Source organism: Dendrobates tinctorius, unplaced genomic scaffold (assembly GCF_039654945.1).
Source record: "Dendrobates tinctorius isolate UK_male_01 unplaced genomic scaffold, ASM3965494v1 ptg000062l, whole genome shotgun sequence".
Classification (NCBI taxonomy): domain Eukaryota; kingdom Metazoa; phylum Chordata; class Amphibia; order Anura; family Dendrobatidae; genus Dendrobates; species Dendrobates tinctorius.
This window is the reverse complement of record NW_027361730.1, coordinates 20,473,951-20,490,016: the sequence shown is the minus strand read 5'-3', so window position 1 is coordinate 20,490,016 and position 16,066 is coordinate 20,473,951. Positions and strand designations below refer to the sequence as shown.

The 16,066-nt window shown below is 41.7% G+C and overlaps 1 protein-coding gene across 2 annotated transcripts in view; it reads left to right on the top strand.

Annotated features, from left to right (window-relative positions):
* The window catches only part of LOC141092980 (mucosa-associated lymphoid tissue lymphoma translocation protein 1-like), a 102,203-nt gene extending 98,786 nt beyond the window's left edge, over window positions 1–3,417 (top strand). For both annotated transcript variants that reach the window (XM_073579365.1, XM_073579364.1), the window contains exon 16: window positions 95–3,417. In XM_073579365.1, coding sequence (XP_073435466.1) covers window positions 95–430 — 336 coding nt within the window. In that variant the 3' untranslated portion in view covers window positions 431–3,417. The remainder of the gene's footprint in view (window positions 1–94) is intronic.
* Window positions 3,418–16,066: the final 12,649 nt, after the last annotated feature.

Genomic DNA, 16,066 nt, shown 5'->3' with positions numbered 1-16,066 from the left:
ACTGTCTTCTTGTAAAATAGTAGTTATCACCTATTATTGTGGGCAGCAAAATATTATATTGATTATATCTTTTTTTTTTTTTTTGTATTTTCAGAATAACATAATTATAAAAATTGACCTTCACTGCACAATTCTGGACACTGGAGAAAGACTTCAGGAAAGTTCAGAACAAATAATTCCCATAGCGTGGATAGCCAGATTGTTAAACAAGACAAACACATGCTGTGCGGCAAGAAATCAGACTAATGGAGCTCCAGCCAAGGACATTATTCCAAGCTCAGAAAATCCGCTAAAAACTACTTCCATAGGAAAAAAGCCTCCACCAGTGCAACATCTCGCAAATGCTGTAGAAATGCCTAGTAGTGTTCAATCCAAATCGAGCAGTGGACCAGAGGAAAATGACGAAGATGACATATTGCCCATCTCGTGAACTCCTCTTGTTGGGTTTTTGTCTTTTCTGCCTGTACACAGGTCTCAGGGGTAAAACGTACATGGTACATTAATACCCAGGAAGTATATATTCTTGGGTTTTGACATTTTGGATATCTGCAGATGAGGCATCCATAATCTTTGTTTATATTACTAGCTGCCAAAGGAACATCACATGATTTAGGTTAAACGCAAAGATATCTTTAAAGAAGCACCATGGTAAAAAAAAATCATCATTTACTAATTTTTGTGCCAGTAGAAATTTTGGTGCCTTTATTAAGACCCTACACACTACGTTTGTGCCCAGTGTTGTGCACATACACTCAGAAGGTATGCGCCTGATGGTGGCCACAGTCATGATAGATGCTGCAGCATTTGTCCACCTACTGTAAAGAAACGTATACTGGATGGTTGGCATTTCTTTGCAGTACCCCCCTTTATAGGAAAGAACCATTCGCTTCACTTTCCTATAAAGTTAAAATAATAATTTGCTGGAACATACAAGCCAGAAGGAGGCCAAGAATACATATTTTTGGCTTTTGTCTCGTGAATGGTGGCCTACAGCAATGTTACAGTATACATCAGGAAAATCTCTTGGGACTAATGGTTTATGGCACCACTAGTAATTTGGATGGCAATATATTGGCAATAGTGGGTGGTATGAAGAGTGTTCTACCAACTTGTTCATATGTGTGCATGTCACATGTGTTTTTAATATATTGGCTACCTAGCACATGGGGAACCAGAATACGTTTTTTAACGCACAACTTTTAGCTTAATTTATCAGGCTCTAGTTAGAGGTGTGAACAAATCACCACCGGAAATTCACTCTGCAAACAAAATGAAGAGTTCTCAATATACAGTACATATTTTATTTATTTTAACTTATTACTAAGCTGGACTGTATTTCGAACATATCATTTCTTGGTTAGACACATCTCAGTAGTAAAAGGAGAAACAAAGTGGACTTCACTAATAAAGTTCTGCACCTGCTGCACAGCACAATTCTAGTAAGTCCTTGCCAAAATTACTTTTGCAGACAAAAACATCTTTTGGGGATTTAGGTTTGCAAAGATTATATACAAACTACTTCTGCTCTTCACCTACAGTCAGGTATATAGTTGCAATTGCAACTGGGCTAAATACTTTATGGCCAACTGACAGTCATTATGTCAATTAGTAATTCATAAGACCACCGCTTTAAAGATTAGTTATATTATCAAGACATCTTTGGAGATGACATCTTTTGAGTTTTACTGTAGCCTTAACTAAGACAGATTTCACATATAGCATAGTATAATGCAGCTATAAGTTCTGCATTTCTAAACCTGACATGTTAACCATTTGATGTTTCCATTTCTCATGTAATTCTTCCGTTTTTCTTCATTGTCAATGATTGCATTGGATTTTTGGGAAGCTACACTCTCTGCGAAATGCAATGAAGCAGCTGGCAGAAGGCAACATTTTACTATTACAAAGCATTGCTTTTTTCTGTCAAATATATATGTGTCATTCACCGACCAAGGTAAAGCAGATATTTATAAAGATACAATAACCCAATATGTTTTTTCTGCCAATCTGATTCATTCTAATTGTTGCTTTTTGTAGCAATTATTTCAAGGTCACAAATTTTGCTATTTTTAATAGTTATAATAATTGTAATATTAAAACTATGCATTGTCACATAGTGTAAAGCTTTGCTTACCGTATATATAACAAAGGACCACATTGCATACTTTTATCCAACTTAAAATGTAGGCTCGTGTAATGTAATTATTATAGACATACCTTGTGACACATTTTTGACTATTTGACTTTTTTGATAAATATGTCACAAGACAGACTTTTTTTCTCATCTGCAACTTATTTTACATCCTTTTTTTTTTTACAAAATAAATTGCATTTCAGAAATGTGTCTAAATTCGGGTTAATCAGTAATCTTCACTTCATGTTTATAAACTGAGGTTTCACAGCGCAAGTAGCTCTATATTCTGGGGTAAATGGTTCATAAATATGTGGAAGAGCAGATGGAACATTATTTTGGGCTAAAATGCAAAATGAAAAACCAGGTTTAAGTACATTGATAAATGAGAACCATGGCAGGGAGATTTAATGGTCTTAAAGGGGTTGTCTAGTATAATGATGTCAAAGATATATCCATAGGATGGGTTATCAATATCACATTAGTGGCAAACCAACTGTCATGCACAGTGCAGGAAAGACTAAGTGCAACATGAAGGGATGAGGGGAAGGGAGCCCAATACTAGAAAAGGGGGGGGAGTGGAGATCCCTAGGCAAATCTAAAGTCATCCTGTCTGCCCTAAACGTCTCTATATAGGTTCTGCACCTATAGCCGATCAGCAACCTAATCCCTGCCTGACCCTGGCGATAAGCCCTGCTTAGGGAATGACAGGGTATGAACTAGTCGATCCCCACTACTACTAAAGACAGTTGGGATAGATGAACAAGGGGAACACTTATCTTGAGTAGACTCAGAGATGTAACATAGACCAGCAACACCAAAGAGGAAGATAGCTGACTGTTATAGCTCCAATCTTCAACAGGGTAAATGGAAATATCACCGACAACTCCGAGCAGCAGGCTGTGAGTCTATAAACACCCCGATCCAGGTGTGTCAATTAGAACCGGAGAAATGTTGCCACTGGATCAAAGAGTCAGAAGGGTTAAGAAGGTGTCTGCAAAGCCAAACACAGAGACCTTCTGCAGCCAGGTGCAGTGTGACTGTCTGCAGCTTCTGACATACCTGTGACACCAACACTTGGCACCACCAACGATCAAATGTTATCTTTTCTGCAGTGACTGGATGTAACGGTATATGGAGAGGAAAACCATAGCTCCATCACACTGTTTAGTGCCTGCTCCCAGGTACAATAGGTCCGCTTCCAATTCATTAACTTTGGGGACGCCAGTTGTCGGACTGCCAGCAATCTAATGTAGATGACCTATCCTAAGCAAAGCTCATCAATATCATTGTAGTGGGAAACACCTTTAGAATGAAATTTGTGGGAGTAAATTATGCCATATTTATAAATTGGCATCCAAAGGCTTAGTTTCACTCGGAGTAAAATCAAATCTCAGCGTGCTATAACTATTTTATCTGTTTTATAGTGACTTGCTGGTTAGCCAGCCGTGCCCACTTTTATCAGTTTCTTTTTCAAAACTAGCAAATAATAAGAAAAGTCACAAATTTTAGAGCATATATGGTGTCCTGAAAAATGTGCTATTTTTTATACCACAAAACTGGCAGAAATCATTTGATAAATTCCCCCACCATCTCGTTCAGTTTTAAGCATAGTAATACAGTCATATGTAAAAGTTTGGGCACCCCTATTAATGTTAACCTTTTTTCTTTATAACAATTTTGGTTTTTGCAACAGCTATTTCAGTTTCATATATCTAATAACTGATGGACTCAGTTATATTTCTGGATTCAAATGAGGTTTATTGTACTAACAGAAAATGTGCAATCTGAATTTAAACAAAATTTGACCGGTGCAAAAGTATGGGCACCCTTATCATTTTCTTGATTTGAACACTCCTAACTACTTTTTACTGACTTCCTGAAGCACTAAATTGGTTTTGTAACCTCATTGAGCTTTGAACTTCATAGCCAGGTATATCAAATCATGAGAAAAGGTATTTAAAGTGGCCACTTGCAAGTAGTTCGCCTATTTGATTCTCCTATAAAGAGTGGCATCATGGGCTCCTCAAATCAACTCTCAAATGATCTGAAAACAAAGATTATTCAACATAGCTTTTCAGGGGAAGGATACAAAAAGTTGTCTCAGAGATTTAACCTGTCAGTTTCCACCGTGAGGAACATAGTAAGGAAATGGAAGAACACAGGTACAGTTCTTGTTAAGCCCAGAAGTGGCAGGCCAAGAAAAATATCAGAAAGGCAGAGAAGAAGAATGGTGAGAACAGTCAAGGACAATCCACAGACCACCTCCAAAGACCTGCAGCATCATCTTGCTGCAGATGGTGTCACTGTGCATCGGTCAACAATACAGCGCATGCATAACGCCTTTTTGTATGACCAAACAACTCAATCTTTGTTTCATCAGTCCACAGGACCTTCTTCCAAAATGTAACTGGCTTGTCCAAATGAGCTTTTGCATACCTCAGGCGACTCTGTTTGTGGCGTGCTTGCAGAAACGGCTTCTTTCGCATCACTCTCCCATACAGCTTCTCCTTGTGCAAAGTGCGCTGTATTGTTGACCGATGCACAGTGACACCATCTGCAGCAAGATGATGCTGCAGGTCTTTGGAGGTGGTCTGTGGATTGTCCTTGACTGTTCTCACCATTCTTCTTCTCTGCCTTTCTGATATTTTTCTTGGCCTGCCACGTCTGGGCTTAACAAGAACTGTACCTGTGTTCTTCCATTTCCTTACTATGTTCCTCACAGTGGAAACTGACTGGTTAAATCTCTGAGACAGCTTTTTGTATCCTTCCCCTGAAAAGCTATGTTGAATAATATTTGTTTTCAGATCATTTGAGAGTTGTTTTGAGGAGCCCATGATGCCACTCTTCATAGGAGAATCAAATAGGAGAACTACTTGCAAGTGGCCACTTGAAATACCTTTTCTCATGATTTGATACACCTGGCTATGAAGTTCAAAGCTTAATGAGGATATAAAACCAATTTAGTGCTTCAGGAAGTCAGTAAAAAGTAGTTAGGAGTGTTCAAATCAAGAAAATGATAAGGGTGCCCATACTTTTGCACCGGTCAAATTTTGTTTAAATGCAGATTGCACATTTTCTGTTAGTACAATAAACCTCATTTGAATCCAGAAATATAACTGAGTCCATCAGTTATTAGATATATGAAACTGAAATAGCTGTTGCAAAAACCAAAATTGTTATAAAGAAAAAAGGTTAACATTAATAGGGGTGCCCAAACTTTTACATATGACTGTATTTTCTAAATGTCACCTGCTAATGTCTTAGCAAATTGCAATTATAAATACTAATTATAAATACTATTGTATCATAAGTCAGATCTTTACAAACTTGACGGGCGTAAACCCAGGCTAAAGATGGTTCGCTATTCACTTAGATACCTGTCTGGCACACAATCAATTTCTCTGAACGCTCCCTTACACATGTATGCTCAACTCTGCCATGTGTGCATGTATTCTCAATATTCTCAATAGGAAGAGGAGAGTAAAGATGCCCATACATTTTCAATATCTGTTGGCCAAACCGAACCGAACTCCTCATACACAATGCATACTCTGGTCAGCTTGCCTGTGTTCTCAATAACAAGAGGGGGTTAAGCGACTGCAGACCTCTCTGACGATAGTTTACATACCCGGAGAAGGATTAGACAATGACGTGCCGAATAGTTGGCTGGTCCTGGTATGATCATCGTCTTTGGTCAAACTTGTTCTAAAGCGCATGGACGCCTTAAAGAGACACTGTCAGCACAGAGTGACTGCTCAAACCAATTACTGGCGCTCAATGCACCATGGCATGGCCATATATTTAAGGGCCCCTTCCCACCAACTTCTTTTTCTTCTATCTCCTCCTCTCCTCTTCTTTTGATTGACAGCTCTGGCTTCATATTGCCCGAGAAGGGCGGTTATAGATGGAAAACAAGCAAGTGGTATGTTGCAAGTATATGTTTGCTAACGCAAAGGGTACACCAAGCCGCCTATACTTGGTTTGAGCAGTCATTCTGTGCTGACAGAAACTGCCTGGAACCTTTGGTAAATGACTTGTTTCCAGCGAGAGCAAAAGGACTGGTCATGTTGAAATCCAATATGCCTGACTCCTCTTTTCCATCAACATTTGTCAACGGGAAGAAACGAGGACATGCCCACATAAATTAAATGGACGGCCGATCCTGCAGGGGGGCGTTTGGACAAAATTGGTCTGTTATGAATTGCCATTTAAACATAGCCATAGTTGTTCTTACAGTCTGGCTTGCAGTATGGTTTTCTCAAGCAGATACACTAAATACAATTTTTCTATAATGTTTGCTTCTTCACTTTTATTGTGGTTTTGTAGTGTATTATATTGTAGTGGAATGTACGAACATGGTGTATAATATACCGTTACTGTCAGGAAGATTTTTTTTTTTCTTAAGGAATATTTCTGCAGCCAACCCCTTAATTTTAGGTTTGTACTGTTTATGAAAAATACTTAATTTAATGATATTTGTGCCTATGTTTGTAGTGAAAATGAAACTGATACTGCAGACTAAAATAATTTGCTATGTATGTATTAAAAATGTAATAAGATTGGCGTCTTCTTCAATTATTACCGCAGTTCTCTTGTTTGTGATCAGAAGACATATACTGTATATCTTCCATTAAACCTGTCAAATCTATATGTATAAAAATGAGTATGTGTGTGTGTATCAAGCCACGCTCACTCCACATAGCCCCGCCCATTCTGCATAGCCACACTCACTCCACACGTAAAGCCCCGTATAATAAATATATAATATATATATATATATATATATCTAATATATATGTATATATTAAATATCTAATATATATATTTCATAAGCACATCTTATTGACCACAGCAGGTTACACTGCCTGTGTTGCCCATAGCAACCAATCATTAAGCATCTTTCATTTCACCAGAGCTGTTTACAAGATGAAAGCTGAGCTGTGATTGGTTGCTATGAGCAACAGTTTTACTTGTAGACAGTTGTGGTACCTAAGGCTTATTATTCTTATCATTTCTATGGTGTTATCGTCCTTCTGTAAAGCTGGAAATAACACAATTTATTATTGTGCTGACACAGACCAACCTCTGAGACAGACTGCAGGGGGAGCCCAGAATCAGGAACTTCTTTGTCTGGCATGAAGCATCCTCATTACCTTAAAAATTCAAACACAGATTAAAAAAAGAAACACAAGACAGATTTCTCCAACCCAGGTATCATTTTAATCAGTGTGACAGCACCAACCTGACAATGTTGGCTCTGACGGGATGATAATGGGATATTAGGGGTAGTAGTCCGGTGGCTCTGACTGGATGATGTAGGATATTAGGGGTAGTAGTCCAGTGGCTCTGACGGGATGATGTGGGATATTAGGGATAGTAGTCCGGTGGCTCTGGCTGATGGGATGATGTGGGATATTAGTGGTAGTTGTCCGGTGGCTCTGGCTGACGGGATGATGTGGGATATTAGAGGTAGTAGTCCGGTGGCTCTGGCCATAATCTAGTATATATATATATATATATATATATATATAATCATTATAATTTGTTATAACCACAGTGTTACTATGCCCGGGCAGCGCTGGGCTCTTCAGCTAGTACTGTACAAAGTTTGAAAATGTTTGTAGTTAATGACTTATCGAAATAGATGTTGTCCTTCTATTAATGTACTCTTTCAGATCAGGTAATTATGGTGTCATTTAAAAAATAATGCTCTTATCTATTCATATTGCTGGAATCTATTTACTATGTTATAGCGTTATATATACACCTGTTCACATACAATCAATCAACTACATACTATAATCCATACCATCAAGGGCGTACATAGAAATCACAGGGCCCCATAGCAATTGTTCTATTTGGGCCCACCCCACGCCTCTAAAAAAAAAATACATATATCTGAAATTCTTGCCCATTCTTCCTTGGCAAACAGCTCGAGCTCAGTGAGGTTTGATGGAGATCGTTTGTGAACAGCAGTTTTCAGCTCTTTCCACAGATTCTCGATTGGATTCAGGTCTGGACTTTGACTTGGCCATTCTAACACCTGGATACATTTATTTGTGAACCATTCCATTGTACAGTAGATTTTGCTTTATGTTTGGGATCATTGTCTTGTTGGAAGATAAATCTCTGTCCCAGTCTCAGGTCTTTTGCAGACTCCAACTAGTTTTCTTCAAGAATGGTCCTGTATTTGGCTCCATCCATCTTCCCATCAATTATAACCATCTTCTCTGTCCCTGTTGAAGAAAAGCAGGCCCAAACCATGATGCTGCCACCACCATGTTTGACAGTGGGGATGGTGTGTTCAGGGTGATGAGCTGTGCTGCCTTTACGCCAAACATATCGTTTGGCATTGTTGCAAAAAAGTTCGATTTTGGTTTCACCTGACCAGAGCACCTTCTTCCACATGTTTGGTGTGTCTCCCAGGTGGCTTGTTGCAAACTTTAAACGACAACGACACTTTTTATGGATATCTTTGAGAAATGACTTTCTTCTTGTCACTCTTCCATAAAGGCCAGATTTGTGCAGTGTATGACTGATTGTTGTCCTATGGACAGACTGTCCCACCTCAGCTGTAGATCTCTGCAGTTTATCTAGAGTGATCATCGGCCTCTTGGCTGCATCTCTGATCGGTCTTCTCCTTGTTTGAGATGAAAGTTTAGAGGGACGGCCGGGTCTTGGTAGATTTGCAGTGGTATGATACTCCTTCCTTTTCAATATGATCACTTGCACAGTGCTCCTTGGGATGTTTAAAGTTTTGGAAATCATTTTGTATCCAAATCCGGCTTTAAACTTCTCCACAACAGTATCACGGACCTGCCTGTTGTGTTCCTTGGTCTTCATGATGCTCTATGTGCATCAAACAGAACCCTGAGACTATCAAAGAGCAGGTTCATTAATACAGAGACTTGATTACACACAGGTGGATTATATTTATCATCAGTAGTCATTTAGGACAACAGTGGATCATTCAGAGATACACAATGAACTTCTGGATTGAGTTTGCTGCACTGAAAGTAAAGGGGCCGAATAATATTGCACGCCCCACTTTTCAGTTTTTGAATTTCCACAAAAATTTAAAATAACCAATAAATTTCGTTCAATTTCACATTTGTGTCCCACTTGTTGTTTTTGCTTCACAAAAAATTTACATTTGATATCTTTATGTTTGAAGCATGATATGTGGGAAAAGGTTGAAAAGTTCAAGGGGGTCGAATACTTTCACAAGTCACTGTATACATGTTTATTTCTTTTGTGAGTATTGGAACAACACAAAAAAAAACAAAGAAATTCACACCCAAGGGAGTGTAGAGCAGTTAATATTCAACCTCTTTAATAGCAGGCACCTGTGATCGCCCAGCCGCTGCAGGAGCCAGCTGCTGTGGACAACAGTCTGCCCTCTGTTAAATAACATGAATATTCACTTCTCCACATGCCCATAGTCGTGGGCATGGAGAGCAGTGAATATTCTGGCAGCTAACCTCGGCATGTGGGTGCACCTGGCAGTAACATCATGTGTTGTTTACCCGTTAAAATCAGCTGCTGGAATCAGAGGGAGCAAAATGAAGGTAAGTAGAATTGTTTATTTTTTTATGTGTGCAGAGTGATGGGTGCCATACATAGCATGATGGGGTGGCCATGTATACCTGGATGGGGTGGCCATGTATATTTGGATGGGTGACCATTTATATCAGGATGGCGATGGGAACCATGCATATCAGGATGGGGATGGGGTTGATCCAGGGTCAGACTGAGGCACCAGGACACCGGAGGATCCTCTGGTGGGCCCCGGCCCTGGCCCAGCTCCTGCCTCCTTCATTAGTCCCTGCCCTGCATGTCAATAGTGCCTACAACTGACCGGCCGTGCTGTGTGCAGATGTCAGGTGCACCGGCGGCTGCGCACAACTGCTAGACTAGGCCGAACTCCCCTCATCCATCTGTGAGCACTGTGCCAGCCATTTCCACATCATCAAATAAATCCCAGCAATGATGTCGCTGGGCTGCTCTGTGTGCTGTGCACAGGACCTGTGATGAGGTCACAGGAGGGGAGGAGTCATGAGTCACATGATTAGGGGCCTCAGTGTATGCAGGACTCTGCTGTGCTGGTTGTCATGGTGCTGGATGAAGGATAGTTTATGTGTGGGGTCAGGAGGAGTTTACAGGGTGGATGTGGCAGAGCTGTGTGTACAAGGTGTACGGAGTGGAGCCATGTGTGTACTTGGTGTACGGAGCGGAGCCGTGTGTGTACTTAGTGTATGAAGTGGAGCCGTGTGTGTACGAGGTGTACACAGTGGAGCCGTGTGTACTTGGTGTACGGAGCAGAGCCGTGTGTGTACTTGGTGTACGGAGCAGAGCCGTGTGTGTACTTGGTGTACGGAGCGGAGCTGTGTGTGTACTTAGTGTATGGAGCGAAGCCGTGTGTGTACGAGGTGTACATAGTGGAGCCATGTGTACTTAGTGTACGGAGCGGAGCCGTGTGTGTACAAGGTGTATGGAGCGGAGCCGTGTGTGTACTTAGTGTACGGAGCGGAGCCGTGTGTGTACTTGGTGTACGGAGCGGAGCCGTGTGTGTACTTGGTGTACAGAGCGGAGCCGTGTGTGTACTTGGTGTACAGAGCGGAGCCGTGTGTGTACTTGGTGTACAGAGCGGAGCCGTGTGTGTACTTGGTGTACGGAGCGGAGCCGTGTGTGTACTTGGTGTACGGAGCGGAGCCGTGTGTGTGCGAGGTGTACGAAGCGGAGCCACGTGTGTATGAGGTGTGTGGAGCGGAGCCGCATGTGTGCAAGGTGTACGGAGCGGAGCCGTGTGTATACAAGGTGTACGGAGCGGAACCGTGTATGTACTTGGTGTACGGAGCAGAGTCGTGTGTGTACGAGGTGTACGGAGCGGATCCATGTGTGTACGAGGTGTACGGAGCAGATCCGTGTGTGTACGGGGTGTACGGAGCATAGCCACATGTGTACGGAGTGGAGCCACGTGTGTACGTAGTGCACGGAGAGGAGCCACGTGTGTATGGGGTGTGCGGAGCTGCGTGTATACAAGGTGTACGGAGCACAACCGTGTGTGTACTTGGTGTATGGAGCGGAGCCATGTGCGTACGAGGTGTACGGAACGGATTCCTGTGTGTATGAAGTGTATGGAGCTGTGTGTGTATGGGGTGTATGGAGCGGAGCCGTGTGTACACGAAGTGTACGGAGCTGAGCCGTATGTGTACAGAGCGGAGCACAGCCGTGTGTATGAGTTTTACGTAGTGGAGCCATGTGTGCGCGAGGTGTACGGAGTGGAGCTGTGTGTGTACGAGGCATACAAAGCAGAACCGTGCGTGTACAAGATGTATGGTGGGGAGCATTCATACCTCCCATCCGTCCCAGATCCACTGGGACTGTCCCGATTTTGAGAGTCTGCCCTACTTTTCCTGCGGACACAGGAGTACACAGCGGAGCCTTGAGGAGCACTTTAAAACTCACACGTGATGTTCCACTGGAAGTGATGTGCTGGAAGCTGACCGGAAATTAGGTAATTTCGGGAGGAGATTGTGACGGAACCATGGAGGCACTTCAGGGAATGCTTCAGATCCATCATCATGTCCTCCTCAGACAACCTGGACAGCGGGATCGCCTTGGAATTGGGAATGCCGGCCATGTGAGCGGATCATGATATGTCCTGCACCGGGAGGCTCAGGTGGGCATTATAATGGGAGCCGGGCTGCTATAGTATCTTTATAGAATCTTTCTTTCTCTCTGTTTCTTTCTCTCTCTCTGTTCTTTCTTTCCCTCTCTAATCTTTCTTTCTCTCTCTGTTCTTTCTTTCTCTCTCTGTTCTTTCTTTCCCTCTCTAATCTTTCTTTCTCTCTGTTTCTTTCTTTCCCTCTATAATCTTTCTTTCTTTCTCTCTGTTTCTTTTTTTCTCTGTTCTTTCTTTCTCTGTTTCTTTCTCTCTCTGATCTTTCTTTTTTCTTTCTCTCTCTGTTTTTTCTCTCTGTTCTTTCTTTCTTTCTCTCTCTGTTTTCTTCTTTCCCTCTCTGTTCTTTTTTTCCCCTCTCTTTCTCTCTTTTCTTTCTTTCCCATCTTTCTTTCTCTGTTCTTTCTTTTGCTCTCTGTTCTTTCTTTCTTTCCCCTCATTCTTTCTCTCTCTGTTCTTCCTTTCTCTCTCTAATCTTTCTTTTTCATTCTTTGTCTCTCTTTCTTTCTCTGTTCTTTCTTTCTCTTTCTGTTCTTTCTTTCTTTCTCTCTCTGTTCTTTCTTTCCCCTTTCTTTCTCTCTGTTTTCTTCTTTGTTTCTCTGTTCTTTCTTTCTTTTTCTTTATCTGTTCTTTCTTTCCCCTCTTTCTTTCTCTCTCTCTGTTCTTTCTTTTGCTCTCTGTTTGTTTCTTTCTTTCCCCTCTTTCTTTCTCTCTCTCTGTTTCTTTCTTTCCCCTCTTTCTCTCTCTATGTTCTTCCTTTCTCTCTCTGTTCTTTTTCTTTCTCTAATCTTTCTCTCTCTGTTCTTTCTTTCCTCTCATTCTTTCTTTCTTTCTATCTTTCCCCTCTTGCTCTCTCTCTCTGTTTTCTTCTTTCTATCTCTGTTCTTTCTTTCTTTTTCTCTCTGTTCTTTTTCTTTCCCCTCTTTCTCTCTCTATGTTCTTCCTTTCTCTCTCTGTTCTTTCTTTCCCTCTCTAATCTTTCTTTCTTTGCCCTCTTTCTTTCTCTCTCTGTTCTTTCTTTCTCTCTCCCTCTTTCTTTCTCTCTCTGTTCTTTCTTTCTCTCTCTGTTCTTTCTTTCTCTCTGTTCTTTCTTTCTTCCTCTCTCTGTTCTTTCTTTAATTCTCTATAATCTTTCTTTCTCTCTCTGTTCTTTCTTTCTACTGCTGTTCTTTCTTTCCCTCTCTCTGTTCTTTCTCTCTCTGCTCTTTCTTTCCCCTCTTTCTTTATTCTTTCTTTCCCCTCTTTCTTTCTCTCTCTATTCTTTCTTTCCCCTCTTTCTTTCTCTCTCTTGCTGTTCTTTCTTTCCTCTTTATCTCTCTATTCTTCCTTTCTCTCTCTGTTCTTTCTTTCTCTCTAATCTTTCTTTCTCTCTGTTCTTTCTTTCTCTCTCTGTTCTTTCTTTCTCTCTCTAATCTTTCTTTCTCTCTGTTCTTTCTTTCTCTCTGTTCATTCTTTCTCTCTCTCTGTTCTTTCTTTCCCCTCTTTTTCTTTCCCCTCTTTCTTTCTCTCTCTCTGTTTTCTTCTTTCTCTCTCTGTTCTTTCTTTCTTTTTCTTTCTCTCTGTTCTTTCTTTCCCATATTTCTTTCTCTATCTGTTCTTTCTTTCTCTGTCTGTTCTTTCTTTCTCTGTCTGTTCTTTCTCTCTCCCTCTGTTCTTTCTTTCTTTTTCCTCTCTCTTTCTTTCTCTCTGTTCTTTCTTTCTATGTTCTTTCTTTCTCTCTCAGTTCTTTCTTTCTCTCTGTTATTTCTTTCTCGCTCTGTTATTTCTTTCTTTCCCCTCTTTTTTTCTCTCTCTCTGTTCTTTCTTTCTTTTCCTCAGTACCAGTCAGTGTGTCCAAGGTACCAGCCACTGTGCCCACAATGCCAGTCACTGTGCCTATGCTAGCCACTGTGCCCTCAGTACCAGTCAGTGTGATCAGCAGTGCTAAATGGGTGTGGTTGGGGCATGGACATGGGTGTGACTAGTTGTGAAATGGGTGTGGTTGGGGACGTGACCTAAAATTTGCCACAGCGTGCTACAACCTTTGTCCCTCTTTCCTTTCTTCAAAAATTGGAAGGTATGATGGTGGGCCCCAAGAATGATTTTTCTCTTGTGGGCCCAAGGTACTCCAGTCTGACGCTGGAAATGGTGTTAATGGGGAATTCATACTTCCATAAAATGATGGCAAGGCCAGGAAACGGGGTAGGCAGGGTAGGCACCTGCCTAGGGTGCTATTTCCTGGGGGCAAATTATGAAGGGCTGGATGTGGGGACATATGAGGGCCTGGCAGTGGGGACATTATGAGGGACTGGCTGTGGGGATTTTATGAGGGAGGCGCTGCCAATGGCAATATTTTGATTAAGTTAATTTTTCTTTCTATCTCCAAAATAGCATATGCAGTATGTAAAAAAGGTGCAGGTCACTGAAGGATCAGTGACCTGTCATAAGCCCATACAGATGAATATGAAAGCAACGCACCACATAAAGCCCCACCCAGGCCGCCCAGGAGCATGAGAATGTCATTAGCTGAAAACCACAAATAAAGAGTAAACAAAAACGACAAGACGGATTTCATCAACCCAGGTATTATTATTGTTATTTATTAATTATTATTTATAATAGCGTCATTTATTCCATGGCGCATGTGAAAAGGGGTGTACATAATTAAAAAATAAAACATAAAAACAAGAACAATTATCTTGAACAAAGCAAGTCACCAACTGGTACAGGAGGATAGATGACCCTACCCACGAGGGTTCACAATCTACAAGGGATCAATGAGGATACAGTATGTGAGGGTAGAGCTGGCTGTGCAATGGTTTGGTAGAACGAGGAATACTGCAAGTCGTAGATTTGTCAGAAGAGATAGGTCTTCAGGTTCCTTTAGAAGGTTTCCACAGTAGATGAGAGTCTGATATGGTGGGATAGAGCATTCCAGAGTAGGGGCAACACACAGGAAACTTTTTATATGCGATTGTGGGAAGAGGAAATAAGAGGGGAATGGAGATCTTGTGAGGATCGAAGGTTGCGTGCAGGTAAGTACAGGGAGTCTAGGTCACAGATGTATGGAGAAGGGTTTTGAACTGGAGTTTCTGGGCAATGGGGAGCCAGTGAAGGGATTGACAGAGAGGAAAGGCCAGGGAATAGCGTGGGGATAGGTGGATTAGTCAGGGAGCAGAGTCTAGAATAGATTGGAGAGGTGCAAGGGGGTTAAAGAGGAGTCCACAAAGTAGGAGGTTGCAGTAGTCTAGGGGGGGAGATGAGCGCATGCACTAGTGCTTTTGTAGATTCTTGGATGAGGAATGTGCAGATCCAAAAAAATATTTTTGATTTGGAGTTGACAGGAAGAGGAAAGGGTTTAGATATGTGGCTTGAAGGAGAGATCAGAGTCAAGGGTTACCCCAAGACAGTGAGATTGCGGGACTGTGGAGAGTGAGCAGCCATTGACTTTGATGGATAGATCTGTTGTGGGGGTTGAGTGAGATGGTGGAAAGATGATGAATTTTGTTTTATCCATGTTAAGTTTTAGAAATCTAGCAGAGAAAAAAGATGAAATAGCGGACAAACATTGTGGGATTCTGGTTAGTAAGGAGGTAATATCGGGTCCAGAGAGGAAGTTCTGTGTTTCGTCGGAATAGAGGTGATACTGAAAGCCACTGGACTCCATGAGCTGTCCTAGGCCGAAAATGTAGATGGAGAAGAGCAGCGGTCCTAGAACTGAACCTTGGAGGACACCGACAAATAGGGGTGGTGTGTGAGTGGGAGACTCTGAATGTCCGGTCTGTTAGGTGTGAGAAGATCCAAAATATGGCCAAGTTTGTGATGCCAAGAAATGAGAGAATCTGTAGTAAGACAAAATGGTCTACTGGGTCAGAGGCAGATGACAGGTCAAGGAGGAGGAGGACAGAGTAGTTTCGCTTGGATTTGGCAGTTAGTAGGTCATTGGTGACTTTAGTCAGGGCAGTTTCAGTGGAATAGTGCAGTCAGAAGCCAGATTTTAATCGGTCAAAGAGGAAGCAGGAGGAGACGTGGGAGGACAGTTCAAAATGGATATGTTGTTCCAGTTTTCAGGCATAGAGTAGAAGTGATAGGGGGCAATAGCTAGACAAAGAGTATGGGCCAAGGGAGAGCTTTTTGAGGAAGGTTATAATTGAGGCATGTTTGAAGCATGAGGTAAAGACACCAGTTGTTAGCGATAAGTTGAAGAAGACATGGGTAAGGGTTGGGATGAAGACTGTAGTGAGGTTTGAGATGAGGTACAATAGGATGGG